This window comes from Mus musculus, chromosome 18 (assembly GCF_000001635.26).
Source record: "Mus musculus strain C57BL/6J chromosome 18, GRCm38.p6 C57BL/6J".
Lineage (NCBI taxonomy): Eukaryota > Metazoa > Chordata > Mammalia > Rodentia > Muridae > Mus > Mus musculus.
Genome location: NC_000084.6, coordinates 62,638,009 through 62,656,492, shown reverse-complemented (window position 1 = coordinate 62,656,492; position 18,484 = coordinate 62,638,009). Strand labels below are relative to the sequence as shown.

Here is an 18,484-nt window from a genome sequence, read left to right as displayed (position 1 = left end):
CAGAGGGGGAGTAGCTCTTGCCCACATTCTCCCTATGGCAGGTTCGTCCTTTCTTTCTTCCTTTCTTCCTTCCTTTCTTCCTTCCTTCCTTCCTTCCTTTTTCTTTCTTTCTTTCTTTCTTTCTTTCTTTCTTTCTTTCTTTCTTTCTTTCTTTCTTTCTACCTTTCTCTCTCTCTTTCCTTCCTCCTCCTCCTTCTTTCTTCTTCTTCTTCTTCTTCTTCTTCTTCTTCTTCTTCTTCTTCTTCTTCTTCTTCTTCTTCTTCTTCTTCTTCTTCTTCTTCTTCTTCTTCTTCTTCTTCCTCTCTCTCTCTCTCTCTCTCTCTCTCTCTCTCTCTCTCTCTCTGTCATTGGCAGTCAGGAGAATCCGACTACTTTTGAATGAAGACTTAGTCTAGTAGCAAGCATCATGGTGGGAGCCTCAGACCTGGTGCTTGGACTGGGGCTGCAGCCTTGGTCTCCCTCTCACTGATGTATCTTGAGCTGAGAAGCCACCAACGCCGCTCCCCCCCCCCCCACTTCTCAGTATGCACATGGCTCTTGGGATTTTCAGCTTTGATGAATACATCTATATGTTCTCTTGGTTTTGTGTCTTAGAGGAACCATGTTTGATGTGGATGTATCAGAAATCTGTTTGCTGGATTCCTTAAAAGTTGGACATCCAACCACCTGATGAACTATCCATTGGTAGAGTGACAAAGCTCTGCTGACTTAGAATCTGCAGTTGCTTCAAAGTTAAATATATCCTATGTCTTAGTGTGTAAGCTAAGTGTGTAATGGTTTAAACAGAAACCCTCATAAGGACAAAGGATAATTTCCAGGTACTTAGCTACTCTCCTGTCACCTATAAGTCACTAACTATACATCTCTCTAATCAACTTTGTTAGCAGTCTATTGAGTATGTCTTCTTTATTCTCCACTCTGATCCTAGAGAAGAAACCAAACAGATCAGCATAGCCTCATCATGTCTCTAGGACAGACAGGCATTGATACTTATCTTATTCAACGAAGAACTACCTTTAAAATATGAGGGACTGGCTTTTATTGATATTAAAAACATTATGCTGATAAGAACTGGAAAACTATCAGATCCCAGCCAACATAAACATTCAGATAAAGGACCTATTTCTAAACCTCCCTCCCTCCTTCTCCCACTCCCTCACTAATTAATACATTTTTGCCCATGAGTTCATGCCATTTGCCTCTTTCTATTCTACCTTGCCTGAGATGGGAATTGTGTCTGGTACCATCATGATTCCCTATGGGCCATGAGCACACTAACCCAAGCAACCTCTTAGACTCTCAACTGCTCAAAACCCTCCTCTAAGCCTACTAAAATTTTCGAGCAACTAGAATCTGACATATGTAATTTATTTAAAAAATTCTCATGTAATATGATATTTGGACAACTTTGGGAAATATCTCTTAGATCACAGGAACTGAAATATTTCTTAAACTATCATGGACTCAGACTTAAAAAAAGGACTCTAATACATTTCATAACACTGGTTAATATTTTATTAAGCAGAATATTTTAATAAGCAGATTCTTGGGGCTATACATTGAGTGGGGGGTTTATATCATGGAACATAACATTAAGATAAGGGTTTTGTTGTTTGTGATCAACTTGCTCTGTAGCCCAAGCTCAATCTTACATCATTCCTCTTACATCATTCCTCTTACATCATCCCTCTAGCCCCAGACTCATAAGTGCTAGGATTTAGGTGTAAGGACCACACCCTGTTTGGATACTGAGATTTCAAGTTATTATTTTATTAATGGGCACTAACAATAGGAATCCTGAAATGATAGTTTCTCACTGTTGAGCGTAACCTTAAATGCACAGTATTTAATCTTCTGCCATATAGTATGATTTATCTGGTCTTCTAAGAATGGGAGACTTTGATCAAGAGACTAATTGAAGAATTCACTGCAGAAAGATATCCTGATGATAGCCATTGGAATGTTTGGCTCCAGAAAATGTCAGCATTTGCCATAGTGAGAAAACTGAATAGGAACATCACTTTTCCTGTAGAATCCAAAGGGAAAAACCCATTCAAAATTAATCACACGTTTGGATAATTTATATGCTTATATACTTATAAGAGAGGATTTTTACTCTGGACATGCTAGAGAGATTATGCTTTATTCTTAAAGCAGCTGTGTCCACTTGCTTCTTGGGTCCCTGTATACCCTTTCTACACTGTGGGGATCCTTGGCAATTCCAACTTTCTCAGTCAAAACTCACATCAGATCCATGAAAGAAGAGCTATGGGTAATTGCAGCTCTGCTAAGAGGTACATACCACTTCGGAAGCAAACGGGCAGCCATTTATAAGAGTAGAAAGCCACATAAGGAAATGAGGAATAAAGGAGGCCATCGAGCCTTCAAACCACAAAGTCTTTCAGACTGAAGGAGAGCGAGACAGAGACAGAGAGACACAGAGACAAGTGTTCAGTTGAGAGTGCCTGTGCTCTCGGGGGGCGTGGGGGGGTGTTTAGAAAGACGACTTCCAGAGACAACCCGACATTACACGAGTTTCTTTTTTAGCATTAACTAGCTCATTATCCACAGTGAATTTTAAAGCTCAGCGTTCAATCCTATTCCTGGTCAGTTATGTAGCTAGAATGCTGCGAGATGGACTCTCATGGCATCTTGGAGATACGCCGCTTAACATTACAGTTTCAGAATCACACCCTTGTGTCTACGGCTCCACAGAAGTGCCTCACAACTCACCAAGTTACGTTAAATAAGTCAGTTTTCCAGAACACTCAACTCGGATATGTTGACAGTTCACAGTCTCAAGAGCTTGAAGTACATCCCTTCGGCTCTTATAAACTATCATGGTTGTCTTTGCCACAGTCCATGAGTCTAGATTACCAACGATATGAATTTTTATACCACTGGGTAATAATGCCTTATTCATGACTAGAAAAAATAAATATTCATGATCGCATTCTTACCTCAGTGCCTTGCAGAAAGTACATTTATTGCAATAAGTTTTTCCGCTAGTTGAACATACAGGATGATACTCTCTGGTACACTTGTCATTAGAATCCAGATATGGTCTACAGTCTATCTGTAAGACAGAGGAAGACAATAAGAATCATTTAGTAATAAACCCTGATGACAATAGTCTTAAAATATGGCATATATATATATATATATATATATATATTCAACACGAGATAACAATGTATATTCAGGATTAAAATCAAATACCTACACACCCACTATGCAGTAGCTAATGATTCTTAGTACTTTTAAAACAACATGCAAGGAGTTGTATTTTTTTTTTTTGGCAGTATTATCAGCTTTTAAAGAACACAGATATACTCAAATTCTAAAAAAAAAAAAAAAAAGGAGTAGAACAGAAATTTTAAAAATTGATGTCAGGTAAATGCACATAAATTTAATGAGATGTATACAGCCAAATCTTAAGTTGTTGTTCTTCATTTTGTTTTGAATTATATGTGCTTAATGGTCATATAATGTAGTTATTGAGAAGAACTGTATGCACTTATTATCTGAACCATAGAACGTCTAAGTGGACATTTCTGTAAAGGGCCAGAGACATGAAGTTCACTAATGTTCTTTAAATTATAAACCCTGTCGCAGAATTCCCATTTAAATACAGAGCCTTCCTGAAGATGGTGTCTTGGGAGCCAGTTCCCTGTTCTACATTCATTAAACAGTTGTTTTTCAGTGCTTGCTCTCTTTGTTTTCATTACCAGTGTGGGAGGCACAGCTCCTCCCACCTGCTTTTGTGATCCAGTGCACACTCTTCCTTCACTAACAGCCCCTTCACTAACAGCCTTCCCTTCCCTGGGCAGATCTGCAACACAGTAACCAACGCTTGAAGCGGAATTTGCTATTCGCTGTTCTGTCATCTTCAATAAAACACACATACACTACCTTTAGATATTTTGTATAGTTTTAGAAATCTTGATAGCTTGTGTGTGTGTGGGGGGGGGATAGTGCTTGCTTTTATGTAACCTTGTGATCTTTATGCATGCTGACACTTAAAAAGATATAGAAAGGTATAGTCTATTTTCAGTCATAATGATATAGTATACTATATAATGTATTATTTATATATTTTTCTACCATTTTATGACATATATACATAGACATACACACACTTTTCAATATGAATAACTACTATTTATTTGGGCTGGAGAGATGGCTCAGTGATTAAGAGCACTGACTGCTCTTCCAGAGGTCTTGAGTTCAATTTCCAGCAACCACATGGTGGCTCCCAAGCATCTGCAATGGGGTCTGATGCCCTCTTCTGGTGTGTCTGAAGAGAGCAATGGTGAATACATTAAATAAATAAATAAAATTTAAAAAAAGAATTAGAATTTTTTTAATTACTATTTATTCTCCTAAAATTGATAATTAGTATACTACTTTCTCTTTGTTAGAATAAATAATTTTACCCTAAGTATACTTTTTGTATCTCAATATTGTAAAAACTAGCTAATAATTGCCAATAGGTTTCCTATGCATATTACCACTTAGATCATTCCTAGAACATACCAATGTGGTTTTACACTGCTTGGTAGATTGTGTTAATTGACTTTGGTATAATAACACTTGCATAAGCACATATTTTCATTTCTTAAATCTTTGTATACCATAGATAATCTTACTGAGATTCTAAATTGACAAACATTTAAAATTGTATTTCAAATTCCAAATGAACTAGTGACTTACTTTAAGTTTGGGTGCTGATAGGAAGGCAGTTTCTATGGCAACAAAAACAATTTTAAAAATAAGCAGATCACAAATACAATGGTAGCAGAAACTTCAGCAATCTATTCAAAGGGCTGCCGCCAACGAGAGGAGAAGTCTATGCTAGTAACAAAAATAAAACTCTCCAGTATATCTATATACTTAAAAAAACCAATTAATACTAACTAGGCAAATGAGCTCAGTGAAAAATTATATATTGTTTTCAATAACTTCTAGTGAAATTGTCAAAATCTCTGTGATGAGACCATCTTTTACAAGATTTACAGTATAGATAACTAATTAGTATAGGAGGAAATGCTGAGCCAAAAGTTACTTCAAAACATTGTTCTCTATTATCAGGACATTTGTCAATATTTAAAACAACTTCCTTATGAAATGTAAATGATAAAAAGTGTCAATGTCCGGAAAGAGTCTTTTCCTTACACATGTCTGTCTTTGATTCGGGGACTGGGAACTAAAAGTATGTAACAATTCCGAATGTTAAAGCACACCAGACTTAGAAAAGAGGATTTCTTCTTGTACTTTGCATTTAACAACCATAACATCACCCCAAAATACCAACTATGAAAATTAGTCCAAAGACCCTAGATTGAGCAGTGGGCAGTGTTCTAAATTCTGCTGCATGTGGCTCAGCACCATTCTGTGTCTTTCTCTACCGTACAAAATAAAGTTAGGTATCTTTTGACAAGTTGTTTAGAGCCTGCTTTCTCTTCTTTTTACCAATTTAAGAATTGAAAGGGGGCAGTAAAACAACCATTCAGCTCCTATCTTAACTATAGGAACACACCGGGAATTCTACCCAAGACTGAAAACTTACCAGCATACAAAGCAATGGCCACATTGATGACAAAGGCATTGGACCATAATGAGGATAACTTCATTTGAGCAAATCTGTAGGGAAAAAAAATCATTCAGAAAGTTTGTTATGAGGAACATGGCTGCATTAAGAGTAGACACGATCAGTTGAACCTGGGATTTCTTATTGCCAAGAAGTGTATCTAAGACAATTTGGACATCAAGGAGGAGTATGAGCCTGTCTTTCTCTGAAGCAATACTGTAAGTGCTGCACACGGCTGCTGTCTCCCCCTGGCAGTACTTGGCAGTGATGGGTACTGGGGCTGTCTTTCTCTACAATACTAACAGCAATGCTTTGTATTTAGCCATCTTCCTAATGGTATGTACCTCATCTACCTTATGCAGAAAGGTGGTGGACTTAAGGACAGACCTCTGGAGACCTCTGGCTCTCTTTGTTCACTCTTCTTCAATTATAGCCTTCAAGGTAACTCTCATTTCTTGATATTTAAGTGAGGACCCTGATAAAGATAAATGGTGACCTGGGGCAGGTAAGACCCAGAAGTATGTTGTCCGTTTCCCAGAAGCTGTAAAACAGGTCCATGAGAGGTACTTACCAAGTACTTCTCAATAGATCATCTCTTGGCAGCAGGTGTTCCAATGCAGGACCTCCTGTACCTAGAAATATGAGTGCAGTTATTGATCCTAACACAGATAAGGAATGTGAATACTTTGTTCATTCTAGAGAATTAAGCAGGAAAAGGGGAGAGTCAATTTTTGGATTTAATAAGGCCCTATGTCCTTAATAGTTTTATAAACTAAATATATATTGGCATTTTTTTCTAGAGCGATATTAAAACTTGTGGAAGTAACGCTCCACAATTACTACTGTGAACATATATATTGTTAATATATATGTTTGGATTGTTTCTGTGTTTCTAAAGTGCAGGTGAGGTACAGTCAGCTTCTGAGTGCAGTCAGGAATGGAAATTCAGAAAAATAGTGGCTTGTGACTATTAATACTGTTTTATCATGTGCTAAATAATGAATGAGCTAAAGAACAGATCAGAATTTAATGCACAAAACACTGGGAAGTGACTGACAAAACTAAGTGTCTTTCAACATGCCACATGCCGCTAAAACATTCTTCCCAGGAGATTCAGAGCTTCACACGCCCAGAGAAAGATAGAATAAAACTCTGAAATCAAGAAGGTGACCTGCTGTCTTAGGCACTGCCAAGTGAGAAAAGCAAATGTAAATCTTGTGAGAGGAAGGAGAATAATGATGCAATTATAAGTTAACGAAACAGAATAGGAAGACAGTACAAACACGCAAGAATGCCAAGAGCTAGTTGTTTGAAATGTGAAACAGCCTTAAGAACTTTCGTGAGATTGCCCATGATAAGTGAGCAGTAGCTCAGGGTACTCAAATCGGGAAGAAAAGAGGGAGCAGTGGCTGAGAGTACTCTAATCAGGAAGAAAGGAAAGAGGCAGTGCCGCAAACCCCACAGGAAGAAAGTCACTGATGGTGAAATGTGAGAGGTCAGAGGAAGAAAGTCACTGATGGTGAGATGTGGGAGGTCAGAGACTCCTACCATGCTCAGGTTGCTCTCTCTGTGTTGTGCTTGCTGTATGAGATGTGAGCTCTCAACTCTTAAGCTTCCAGCTCCAGATGCCATCCTCTTCCATGTTGTCCCTGTCATTATGGCTCCCAACCCTTTGGAACCATAAGCCCAGATAAACCCTTCCTACTGTAGGCTTCCTTTGTCATGGTATTTGATTACAGCAAAAGTAACTAATACAGCTGCCTTCACTCCTGACTTCAATAACAACAACAACAAAAATAGAGGATTTGTAATAATAATAATTAAAGGATAAATCATGAATTCAGGAGGAAGGGGTAGGGATATAGTAAGATTGGGGGAGAAGGAGGATTGAGAGCTATAGAGATATATCTTCTCACAAATAAAATTACTTAAAAGTATTAATAGATCTTAAAGATAAATGATAGTGTATTTAACAAACTATTCTAAAACCAGTATTTCTTGACACTCAGCTTAAAACATTTTTACAAGACAATCTCTTATGAATTTGCATGAAAATCTGAAAAAAAAAACAGAAGCAAGTAGGAACCAGCAACATACACACCATTATAACCGACTTGAGTGCATTTATCACACAGATTACAAGACTAATATTTTATCAGTATAATTAAAAATATGCATTATCATGAACAAAATTAAATACAATCAATTAATTAAAAATATGCATTATTATTTCAATAGATGCATAAAAGCATCTAGCAGAAATGATACCCTTGAATAGTAAACACACTTAATAATCTAGGAATAGCTGTAAATTGCATCCATCTGATGAGGATATCCATGGATACCACACACTACTATCATATTTGCTGTTGAGTACCTCAACCTTTCTACCTGTGGTTCAAGATAAGACAAGGGGTCTATCACACATTGCTTAATATAGGGCCCTTTAGGTCTTCAAGAAGGCTCAGAAACTAAAGAACACTATGTCTGATGACCCAAAATTACTAACTGGAACCCACATGTGCAGTACAACCAGTTTAAGCCTATCACCGACTAGTTTAAAAATAAATGAGACTCAGGCTATGGCTATTGGATTTGATTTTGACAATTACTGGGGGGTAACCTCTAATCTCCTCTTCTAACTGCTAGCCTGCCTGCTCTTTCCCAGTGGTGTATCCCAGATACTTGCTGTTTCTCCTGGCCACGTGATCACGGTCTATCTCCTCTCACAGTGGCTTCTTCTCTTCCTCTTGTTCTTCCTCTTTCTTCTCTTGCTGTCCTCCAACTAGGTCATTCCAAACCTACCTATCTCTAATCCTTCCAGTAATTAGTTGCAGCTAGTTTTATTTAACAAATAGTTTTAAATCAAGGAGCAAGGTTTGCACAGCAAAAGATTGGTATAGAATTTAGCATTACAATACACAGGAACAAGCTTTAGCCCACATGATGGATGGAGAGAGCTGACTCACTCCTGAGGTCCTTTGACCTCTGCGCACCCACACTACTGCACGTACACCTCCACGCACAACCTCCTACATACACACAAGAATAAGAAATGAAACAATTAAATATAAATAAGTAAAACAAACTAGGGCATCTTGATTTAAAATGGTGCTCAAGTTGGAAAGAAACAAGTACAATTGTCTTGATTTTCAAATTATATAATCTTTTATGTGAAGACTCCTATATTAGTCACCAAAACCATAACTCACAAATGAATCATCAAAGTTGCAATATACACATGAGAACATAACTTTTTGTCCAATTTCTAAGTAATTCATGAACAATCCAAAAAAATGAAGAAAGTAATTCTACTTTAATAATACCAGAATAAAACACCTTTTTGTTAATTTAATAAAAGATGTGGCAAAATAATAATATTAGGTTAGGGAAAGTAACCACATAAGTAACTATTATATATGGAATAATGAATTTAATAAATTCTGCACATTTATTTTAATGCTATTTATAGGAAGTAATTTGTCAGATATTTTTTAGTATTGTAAATTTTTAAGTTAGTCATGAGTACTGAGTTTTTAGAATATTTGAGAGATCACTATAAAAATATTTATATAAATAAAAAAGTATGTTTACGATATTATAAAATAGAACTCATACTCTAAAGGATTGGATGAATTCTGGTTTGTCTCTGCAAAATAAAATACATTATTTATAATAAATGTGTCTTTAGGATTCACTGAATAAATATCTGAAACAATATTTTTCTTTTCATCTCTGATTTTATTAATTTTGGTCTTCTCTATTATCTTTTAGATAGTTGGCTAAATGTTTGTCAATCTTGTTAATCTTTTCAAAGGATCAGCAAAGAATTGATTGCTTATATTTTTGTTTTTTTTTAAATCTGTTTCATTAATTTTATCCAGCCCTAAGTCTTGTCTATTGGGGGTAGTAGAGTATTAAATCACCCACTATCATTGTGTTTGGGTCAATTTCTGGTTTAAGACCTAATAAGATTATTTTATGAAATCAGGTACTTCTTTGGTGGATAAATGTTTAGAATTAGAATATCATCTCAGTGGATTTTTATTTCAATAAGTATGAAATGTCCACTAGCATATCTTTTCATTAGTTTTCGTTTGTGATCTATTTTTTCAGATATTAGAATAGAATAGTCTGTTTATTTCTTCATTCCATTTGCCTGGAATACCTTTTCCCATTATTTTATGTTAAAATAATCATATCTATCATTGATGGTAAAGTGGTTTTTATTAGAGGCCACAAAACATGGATCTTATTTTTTAATCCAATTTGTCAGTATATGCTTTTTAAAAAATATATATATTACATAATTTCACATTTCCCCTCCCTCAACCTCCCCATGCACCCCCTTGATTGCTCTCAAATTGATAGCTGCTTCTTTTTTTTTTAATTTTTATTACATATACAAACACACTCCTAAATATGTAAACACAACTTGTTCAATCCCTACTGAGGGAACCTCAATGTTGGCTCAAGACACCCTGTATTAGTCAGGGTTCTCTAGAGTCACAGAACTTATGGATAGTCTCTATATAGTAAAGGAATTTATTGATGACTTACAGTCTGCAGTTCAATTCCCAACAATGGTCAGTAGTAGCTGTGAATGGAGGTCCAAGGATCTAGCAGTTGCTCAGTCCCAGAGGGCAAGCAGGCGAAGGAGCAAGAGCTAGACTCCCTTCTTTCAATGTCCTTATATGGTCTCCAGCAGAAGGTGTAGCCCAGATTAAACAAAGAAGATGCATACATAAAAAGATGGCGGAAGCCAGGCTGTGTTTACAACTGAGAATAGGAACAACCCTTAGTTAAGATCAGCTAAACACAGGAGCCAGGTGAATGCTCTGATGCAATGCTAGTCTATTGTTAAACCCACCACCAGGGTCCTTTAGGATTATGCTATTCCTCTGGGCCTAGTGAAAAACCCGCACCAGGGGAATTCTGTTCTACTGACCCTTTCATGAATAATACTACAATCTACCTATTTCCTAGGCCATTGTGTATTCCTGTGTATGGGTGTGACTCAGCTCTTGTCCTAAGTAATTACTATGTAGACTAGCCGTGAGCTTTTCTAGCTCTATTCAAGGAAATAGTAATGCCTGATTATTTTCACTGTCTCTACTAGAAGTGAATTTGAATGTTACTGAATAGGTAACATTCTTACTGAATTCTAAGCTCAGGGATCGGCTTCAAGGACTTTCTAGAACATTGGAACACCGATGGAGGCTTAGCTATATGTCAAAATCAATCCTTAAAGGCACTTATAATAAAACAATACTGAAGGAGAGCACACGGATCCATATACCAGACTAACATGGGGACAAGTTTCTAGTATACATGATATGGGAATGCCAAGATTCCAGGAGGCTAAGTTTCCGTGAAACTCTTTGCCTCAGGACTGCTTCCAGGTTTCTAAACCTGTCACATGAGTCACTACTGGAGTGAATGTAGCAGATGATCAATTTGGGGGCTCTTCCTAGGAAAGACTATTTTTCCCACTCTCAGCGTTAATTATATGCCTGTAGTTCTTTGTCTAGGGTTGAGGTCCCGTGAGATTTCTTTCTCCTTTCCATGTCAGCATATCTATTGGGTTGGTCTTTTTTTTTTCTGGCCTTGTTTAGGTGTCCATGCTGAGGGAGCTTCAGGGGTGTAGCTTCTCTGACATGTCTAGATGAAACCTTACAGCAAACTGCCTGTTGCCCTGGCTCTTACAGTCTTTCCATCTCCTCCTTTGCTACGATGATCAATCTGTGAGCCTTATATGCCAGAGTAGAATTTCACTGCAGATCTATCAGTTGGGACTTAACATTATATTGTCACTTGTTCTTTGAATATTGCTCTCTTGTGGTTTTCTATAATGGTCTCTGTGGTGGTTTGTATATTCTTGGATCAGGGAGTGGCACCATCTGGAGGTGTGACTTTGATGGAATAGGTGTGACCTGGTTGGAATAGGTGTGTCACTGTGGGTGTGGGCTTAAGACTCTCACCCCAGTTGCCTAGAAGTCAGTCTTCCACTAGCCGCCTTTGGATGAAGACATAGAACTCTCAGCTCTGCCTGCGCCATGACAGCCTGGATGCTGCCATGCTCCCACCTTGATGATAATGGACTGAACCTTTGAACCTCTAAGCTAGCCCCAATTAAATGTTGTTTTTTATAAAACTTGCCTTGGTCATGGTGTCTATTCACAGCAGTAAAACCCTAACTAAGACAGTCTCCATCTGTTACAAGGAGACATTTCTTATTAAGGAGGGATGAGAACTCTACTTACGTGTGTTAGTATAAGCATAAATATATAGTTAACAACTATGAGGATTTAATTCAAACAGTAGTTGTAGATTCTCCTAAAAGATTCGTGGTTTACTATACCCCCAACCCCCAGGTAGTTGGCTAGGTTTTCAGTACCAGACATGATTTCCCTTTGAAGAGCATGCCTTAAATACGATTAAACAGCTTTTGGTTACTGCCAAGGTATGCATGTCACTACTGGACCCTTAGGGAAACTGTACCATTGTTTATATTATTTATACTGTTGGTCTTCTCATAGTGCCAGATTTCATGAGTGGTTTGATCATGGATTTTGTTTTGTTTTTTGTTTTGTTTTGCTTTAGATTTAACGTTTTCTTTGATGGGCCTATTCATTTCTTCTACCTTGTTTCAGCGCCTGAAATTTTTGTTTTTCCTCCCTGACTGCAGTCTGTTGATGAGGCTTAGCTCAGAGCTTTTTGTTTGGCTTTCTGAGTTCTTCATTTTGAATTTACTTAAGTTTGGTTTAATTTTTTAAAAAGTATTCTCTTTCTTTATTAAATTCTTTCATATTTTGAATTGTTCTCATTGTTTAATTAAACTCTGTATTTTCATGAACTTCCTTAAGGGGTTTATTTATATCTAGTTATAATTTTGAACACGTTTCTCTGATCCTATATATTTACCCTCTTTCTTTTTTCTTCTTTTTTTTTGATTAGATATTTTCTTTATTTACATTTCAAATGTTATCCCCTTTTCTAGATTCCCCTCCAAAAACCCCCTATCCCTTTCAACCTCCCCATTCTCACCAACCCACCCACTCCTGCTTCCTGGCCCTGGCATTCCCCTATACTGGGGCATAGAACCTTCACAGCACCAAGGGCCTCTCTTCCCATTGATGACAGACTAGGCCATTCTCTGCTACATATGCAGCTAGAGCCATGAGTCCCACCAAATGTTTTCTTTGATTGGCAGTTTAGTCCCAGGAAGCTCTGGGGGTACTGGTTAGTTCATATTGTTGTTCCTCCTATGGGGCTACAAACCCCTTCAATTCCTTGGGTACTTTCTCTAGCTCCTTCATTGGGGACCCTGTGCTCAGTCCAATGGATGGCTGTGAGCACTCACTTCTGTATTTGTCAGGTACTGTCAGGAGACAGCTTTATCTAGCTCCTGTCAGCAAGCACTTGTTGGCATCCACAATAGTGTCTGGGTTTGGTGGTTGTTTATGGGATGGATCCCTAGGTGGGACAGTCTCTGGATGGTCATTCCTTCAGTCTCTGATCCAGACTTTGTCTCTATAACTCTTTCCATAAGTATTTTGTTTCCCCTTCTAAGAAGGATTGAAGAATCCACACTTTGGTCTTCCTTCTTCTTGAGCTTCATGTGTTTTGCAAATTGTATCTTGGGTATTCTGAGCTTCTGGGCTAATATCCACTATTAGTGAGTGCATATCATGTGTATTCTTTTGTGACTGGGTTACCTCACTCATGATGATATCCTCCAGATCATCCATTTACCTAAGGATTTCATGAATTCATTGTTTTTAAATACCTGAATAGTACTCCATTGTGTAAATGTACTACATTTTCTGTATCCATTCCTCTGTTGAAGGACATCTGGGTTCTTTCCAGCTTCTGGTTATTATAAATAAGGCTGCTATGAACATAGTGGAGCATGTGACCTTCTTACATGTTGGAACATCTTTTGGGTATGTGCCTAAGAGTGGTATTGCTGGATCCTCTGATAGTACTATGTCCAACTTTCTGAGGAACTGCCAAACTGATTTCCAGAGCAGTTGAACCAGCTTGCAATCCCACCAGCAATGGAGGAGTGTTCCTCTTTCTCCACATCCTCGCCAGCATCTGCTGTCACCTGAGTTTTTGATCTTAGCCATTCTGACTGGTGTGAGGTGGAATCTCAGGGTTGTTTTGATTTACATTTCCCTGATTACTAAGGTTGTTGAACATTTTTTAGATGTTTCTCAGCCATTAGGTATTCCTCAGTTGAGAATTCTTTGTTTAGCTCTGTACCCCATTTTTATAGGATTATTTGGTTTTCTGGAGTCTAACTTCTTGAGTTCTTTGTATGTGTTGGATATTAGCCCTCTATTGGATTTAGGATTATTTACCCTCTTTCAGTGATTTAGGACCTTCATGGTTATTAGTAATGCATCATTTATATATGATATTATCCATCAGTTGGTCATCCACACATTGCAATATTAACTGTTCTCCTAAGTCAGGACAATGCAAATCTGTGCCATGCATTTTCCAGATCAAAGGAGGGTAATCTTAAACCTACATGGGAGCACAATCTAATGAGATTGTGAGCTAGAATGCCAAGCAGTTGTCATTCATAAACAACAGAGATGGTTCTTCCAACAACAAACAAACAAACAAACAAACAAACAAAAAACGAAGCTCTATGGATGGAGCAGCAAGAACTAACTAATCATTGCTATGATTCCAGGACATTTCTAGCAAAGAATTAGAATGTAATATAACTGCTAGAGATTCTGAACAATTTTATTTACAACTTGTAGGTATTGGGAAAGATCATTATTAATCATGTAAGGTAATTCTAGCTAGGAGAATTTATGTGTTCTATGGATTCTAGCAGGTGCTAATCAAATTTCACTAAAATCATTTAAAAGTGATTCAGAGACCAGATAAGGCATGAAGCCCCAAAGGGTATACTTATCTGGTATTCATTCAGGTTGAGAGTAGAGTCCCACGTTGTCCCTTTAATGTAATCCTGATAAAATTCTTTATTTTGCCCAGTGTATGTGTAGCTTAGTTGTGCCTTTTTTTTTTTCCTCATAGGCTTGGGAGGAAGCAGTTATGAAATTTCTTGTTTTATTTCTAAGAGGGACATCTGTAGCTTCAGAGAATGTTCTAGAATAAGTTGCATTTCTAATTGTAGGGAGAGGAGTTACTTTTAGCAGGACATTTAATTTATAAAATAGGCCCAGACCAAGAAGGAGTATCAATACCCTAGCACCCACAGAAAACTGTGTTAAAATCATATCCCTAACTGATATTTAAACAACTGGAGAGAAACAAATCTACCTGAGTTTTTCCGACACTTCCATAACTAAGGGGATGGTATGTGTCTTTTCTCTCAATTTGGTGTTTAAATAAAATGAATAACTTTGAGGTCCCAAAGAACAATCAAATAGGCCCGTTCTTCATTGTCAGTTGTACCTGGGCGTCCCATGAGGAAGTACCAATAGGAATTTCAAGTCCATGGGAGTCTTCAGGCCTCTTCAGTTCTGATGAGCATCTTTCCCTCCTCAGCATCAGGGAGCCTGCTTCCTGGTGTCTGTTCGAATGGCAGGAAATTCATTTTCCCAGTGACTTTCATGCCTACAGAGGAGACATACAGCTTTTTTTCCCTTCCTCTCTGTGTACTGACTTAATGGTAATCTTTTCTTCCTAGTGAACTGTCTAAACTCCAGCACCACAACCAAAAAGCAAAAGCTTTGTCTCACATCTTGCCTTAATGTGTTTCGTCTGCTAAAAGTCTTGAAAGTGCTATTCAGATATTGAAAAGGCTCATGCCAAAGGCCTAGTCTAGCTTTTTGTAATGCTTTTCATATGTCTGGAACATTGGGTTTTGTAAAGATCAGGTTAACCAACATGACATTTTCCTGGCTCTTTGTGGTCTGAGTCTGTGTATCTCAGAGAAGCCTGGCATATTATCTCCAGTAAACAAGAAGGATCTTTAGTAGGCATTTGTAGTGTTTCTTGTACCTTATAAAAACTTATTAATTGCTCCTCATCTTAAATTTTGTTGGAATGCTTCTGCAATAGTGGCCTAAACCACAATAGTCACTGCCTTATTCATTCATAGGGTGTTCCCAGGATCTTCTAAATGAAGTCTGAGCAATTCTTTCCTTGCTTTGTTAATGGCCCTTCTCTTTTCTTCCCATGATCACACAATAATATATAAATGTCAGTCCAGGACAGATGATAAAGAGTGGAAACAGAATAGAACAGCTTGTTCGTGTGTGGGATTCTTTTTATAGGTGGGTATTATTTCTGATTGTACTCTGATTTAAGCAGCTAGTTGCCTCTGTTCATTTGCCCCCTAAGGAGTTTTAGCATAATAAAAATCCCCTCCTTGAGTTGGCACCGTGTCTGAATTGTGTTTCCTGTAATATCTGAGGGGGAGAAATACCAGGAAAGCAATGGCAGAGTGGGTTGATGGGTCATATGCCCAAACTCAAAGCAGAAAACGGAGACAAATCTAGATGACAGGCAGATTCTGGATAGAGTTCTTACAAATATTCTAATTCCAAGCAAACACTCATCCATTTGGCCTCATCTTTCTCTCATAAGATGACAAAGGAAAGTAGGGAAACAGAGGGTGCTCGTCAGCACACAACTCAAGGCCATCTACCTTGCTAGGCAGGAAATCAGACGACTTTCCCAGAAGCTAGTCCTTAAAATCGGGAATGGTAGCACAAGGTCACTTGCATTGGGATGGAAAAAATACAGGCCAATGTTAGGGAAGATGGCTCTGGAGGCTAAAGGGAACTTAAGTGAATGTTCCTCAATGGCAGGCCAGTCTGCCATGAAGGAATAGACATCTGATGTCTCATCAAAATTTTAACTGTGAAAAGCCTGGTTCTTCTGACTAGAGAGAGATGGGGGGAGAGGGGGAGTGAGAGGGGGAGGGGGTGAGTATGTGTGTGAGTGAGAGAGAGAAAGAGAGAGAGAGAGAGAGAGAGAGAGAGAGGGAGCGAGGGAAGGAGGGAGAGAGGGAAGAAGGGAAGAGAGACCCTCACTGGGAACAAAAACAAGCTGGCAAATTGAAATACTGGTGTTTGTATCCAAAAAATAGTTTATTTATCTTAGAGTTTGTAGGCATAATGCTATTCAGGGAATTTTGAAGAGAAACAGAGATAGACACATATCTAATAGATGCATTAGATTTATTCTGTTGCTGGAGTTATACACCATAGCTAAGATACCTTGTTTGGGTATTTGGTCCCAGAGGAGAAAAGAGTCCCACATGGCAGCTGCAGGCATAACTGCAGAAACAAAAGCTGAGAGCTCACATCTCCAAATGCAAGCATGAAGCAGAGACAATGAACTAAAAATGGTGGTAGGGTTTTAGCCCAAAAGTCCATCCCTAAGAAACACTCCAGCAAAGCTATTCGCGCCTCCTAAACCTCCCCAGGCATCCTCACAAACCTTGCCAAAGAGGATACTATCAAGAAATTTTAATTTCTGTAGACACTGCATAGGAGTGAAGACTTTATTGGTAGTTTGTAATTATAAATAAAGATCACATTTGTTCATGTATCTCAAAGCCACTTTCAATATTATGTGGAAAAGTTATTCTTTAGTTTGGGAATTATAATATAATTACATAATTACTCCCTTACTTTTTCTCCCTCCGTATCTTCCCATATAACTACCCCACTTTGCTCTTGTTCAAACTTATGGCTTTTTCCCATTAATTGTTGTTATACACATACAAGTCTATATCCCTAGATATAAAGGCAATTCCAGCAAGCCCATAGCCAACAACAACTTAAATGGAAAGAACCTTAAAGGAATTCTACTAAAATCAAGAATAATACAAGGCTGTCCACTCTTTCTAATATAGTACTCAAGTCTTAGCTAGAGCAGTATGACAACTTAAGGAGATCGAGGAGATACAAATTGGAAAGGAAGAAGTCAAAGCATTGTTATATTCAGATGCTATGATATTCTATATATAAGTAACCCTGAAAGTTCCACTGGGGGAGCTCCTATAGCTAAGAAGCACTTTATTAAAGTAGCTGAATACAAAATTAACTCAAAAGTCTGGAACCTAGACATTTACAAATGGACTGAGAAAGAAATCAGGGCAACAACAATACCCTCAAATAATATAGAAGCAATATCTTAGGGTAATTCTAACAAAACAGCTGAAAGACTTCTACGATAAGAACTTCAAGTTTTCAAAGAAAGAAATTGAAGAAGATATTAGAAGATGGTAAGATCTCCCATGATCATGGATCAGGATTAACACAGTAAAAATGACCATCCTACAAAAATCTACAGACTCAACACAATCCCCATCAAAATCTCATCACAATTTTCAGAGACGATGAAGGGATAATTCTCAGCTTCATAAGGATCAGCAAGTGACTCAAGATAGCTAAAAATAACCCTGAACAATAAAAGAACTGTGGAAGGTCTCACCATTCCTGATTTCAAGTTTTACTACAAATCTATGGTATTACAAATATCATACTGGCATAAGAGCAAACATGTTGATCAAGTTCAAGACCAAGATATAAGTTTTGATTTTTTAAAAAAGAAAAAAAAAAGGCAGAATTACATACTGGAGAAAAGATCACCATCTTTAACAAAGGGTGCTGGTCAGTCTGGATAGCTGCATGTAGAAGAATGCAAATAGATTCATATCTATCACCTTGCATAGAACTCAACTCTGAATAGATTGAAGACTTCAACATAAAACCAGATACACTGAGCCTGGTATAGAAGAGAAAGTACGGAACAGCCTTGAACTCATTGGCTTAGGAAAAGACCTTCTGAACTTTCTGAATTGATAGCATAGCCACTAAGATTAACTATTCTTAAGTGGGACCTCGTGAAACCGAAAGGCTTCTATAAGGCAAGAGACGTCCATTCAGACAA

At 37.7% G+C, this 18,484-nt stretch overlaps 2 protein-coding genes and 1 long non-coding RNA gene across 14 annotated transcripts in view; 1 reads left to right on the top strand and 2 right to left on the bottom strand.

Moving 5' to 3' along the window:
• Positions 1 to 18,484, bottom strand: part of Spink10 (serine peptidase inhibitor, Kazal type 10) — a 115,469-nt gene that overhangs the window by 7,849 nt on the left and 89,136 nt on the right. For 2 of the 10 annotated variants that reach the window (XM_017317927.2, NM_177829.3), the window contains exons 2-5: positions 6,162 to 6,222; positions 5,570 to 5,643; positions 4,714 to 4,745; positions 2,961 to 3,076 (exon numbers count right to left, since the gene is read on the bottom strand). In XM_017317927.2, coding sequence (XP_017173416.1) covers positions 2,961 to 3,076; positions 4,714 to 4,745; positions 5,570 to 5,633 — 212 coding nt within the window. In that variant the 5' untranslated portion in view covers positions 5,634 to 5,643; positions 6,162 to 6,222. Of the gene's footprint in view, positions 1 to 2,960; positions 3,077 to 4,713; positions 4,746 to 5,569; positions 5,644 to 5,721; positions 5,846 to 5,934; positions 6,110 to 6,161; positions 6,223 to 7,138; positions 8,860 to 15,031; positions 15,194 to 18,484 lie in introns of those variants that run through there. The other 8 variants (XM_030250514.1, XM_011246949.3, XM_017317926.2 and 5 more) reach the window with 8 other exon arrangements.
• Positions 1 to 18,484, top strand: part of Spink13 (serine peptidase inhibitor, Kazal type 13) — a 133,889-nt gene that overhangs the window by 84,895 nt on the left and 30,510 nt on the right. Inside the window, exon 1 of one of the 3 annotated variants that reach the window (XM_006525460.3) lies at positions 5,847 to 6,031. The exons of the other annotated variants lie outside the window; for them this stretch is intronic. Coding sequence (XP_006525523.2) covers positions 5,929 to 6,031 — 103 coding nt within the window. The 5' untranslated portion in view covers positions 5,847 to 5,928. Of the gene's footprint in view, positions 1 to 5,846; positions 6,032 to 18,484 lie in introns of those variants that run through there. 3 annotated transcript variants of the gene reach the window in all.
• Positions 1,498 to 2,954, bottom strand: Gm41751. The gene is made up of 2 exons (XR_877478.1): positions 2,734 to 2,954; positions 1,498 to 2,026 (listed from the first exon to the last, which is right to left on the bottom strand). It is a non-coding gene; the product is annotated as a predicted gene, 41751 (long non-coding RNA).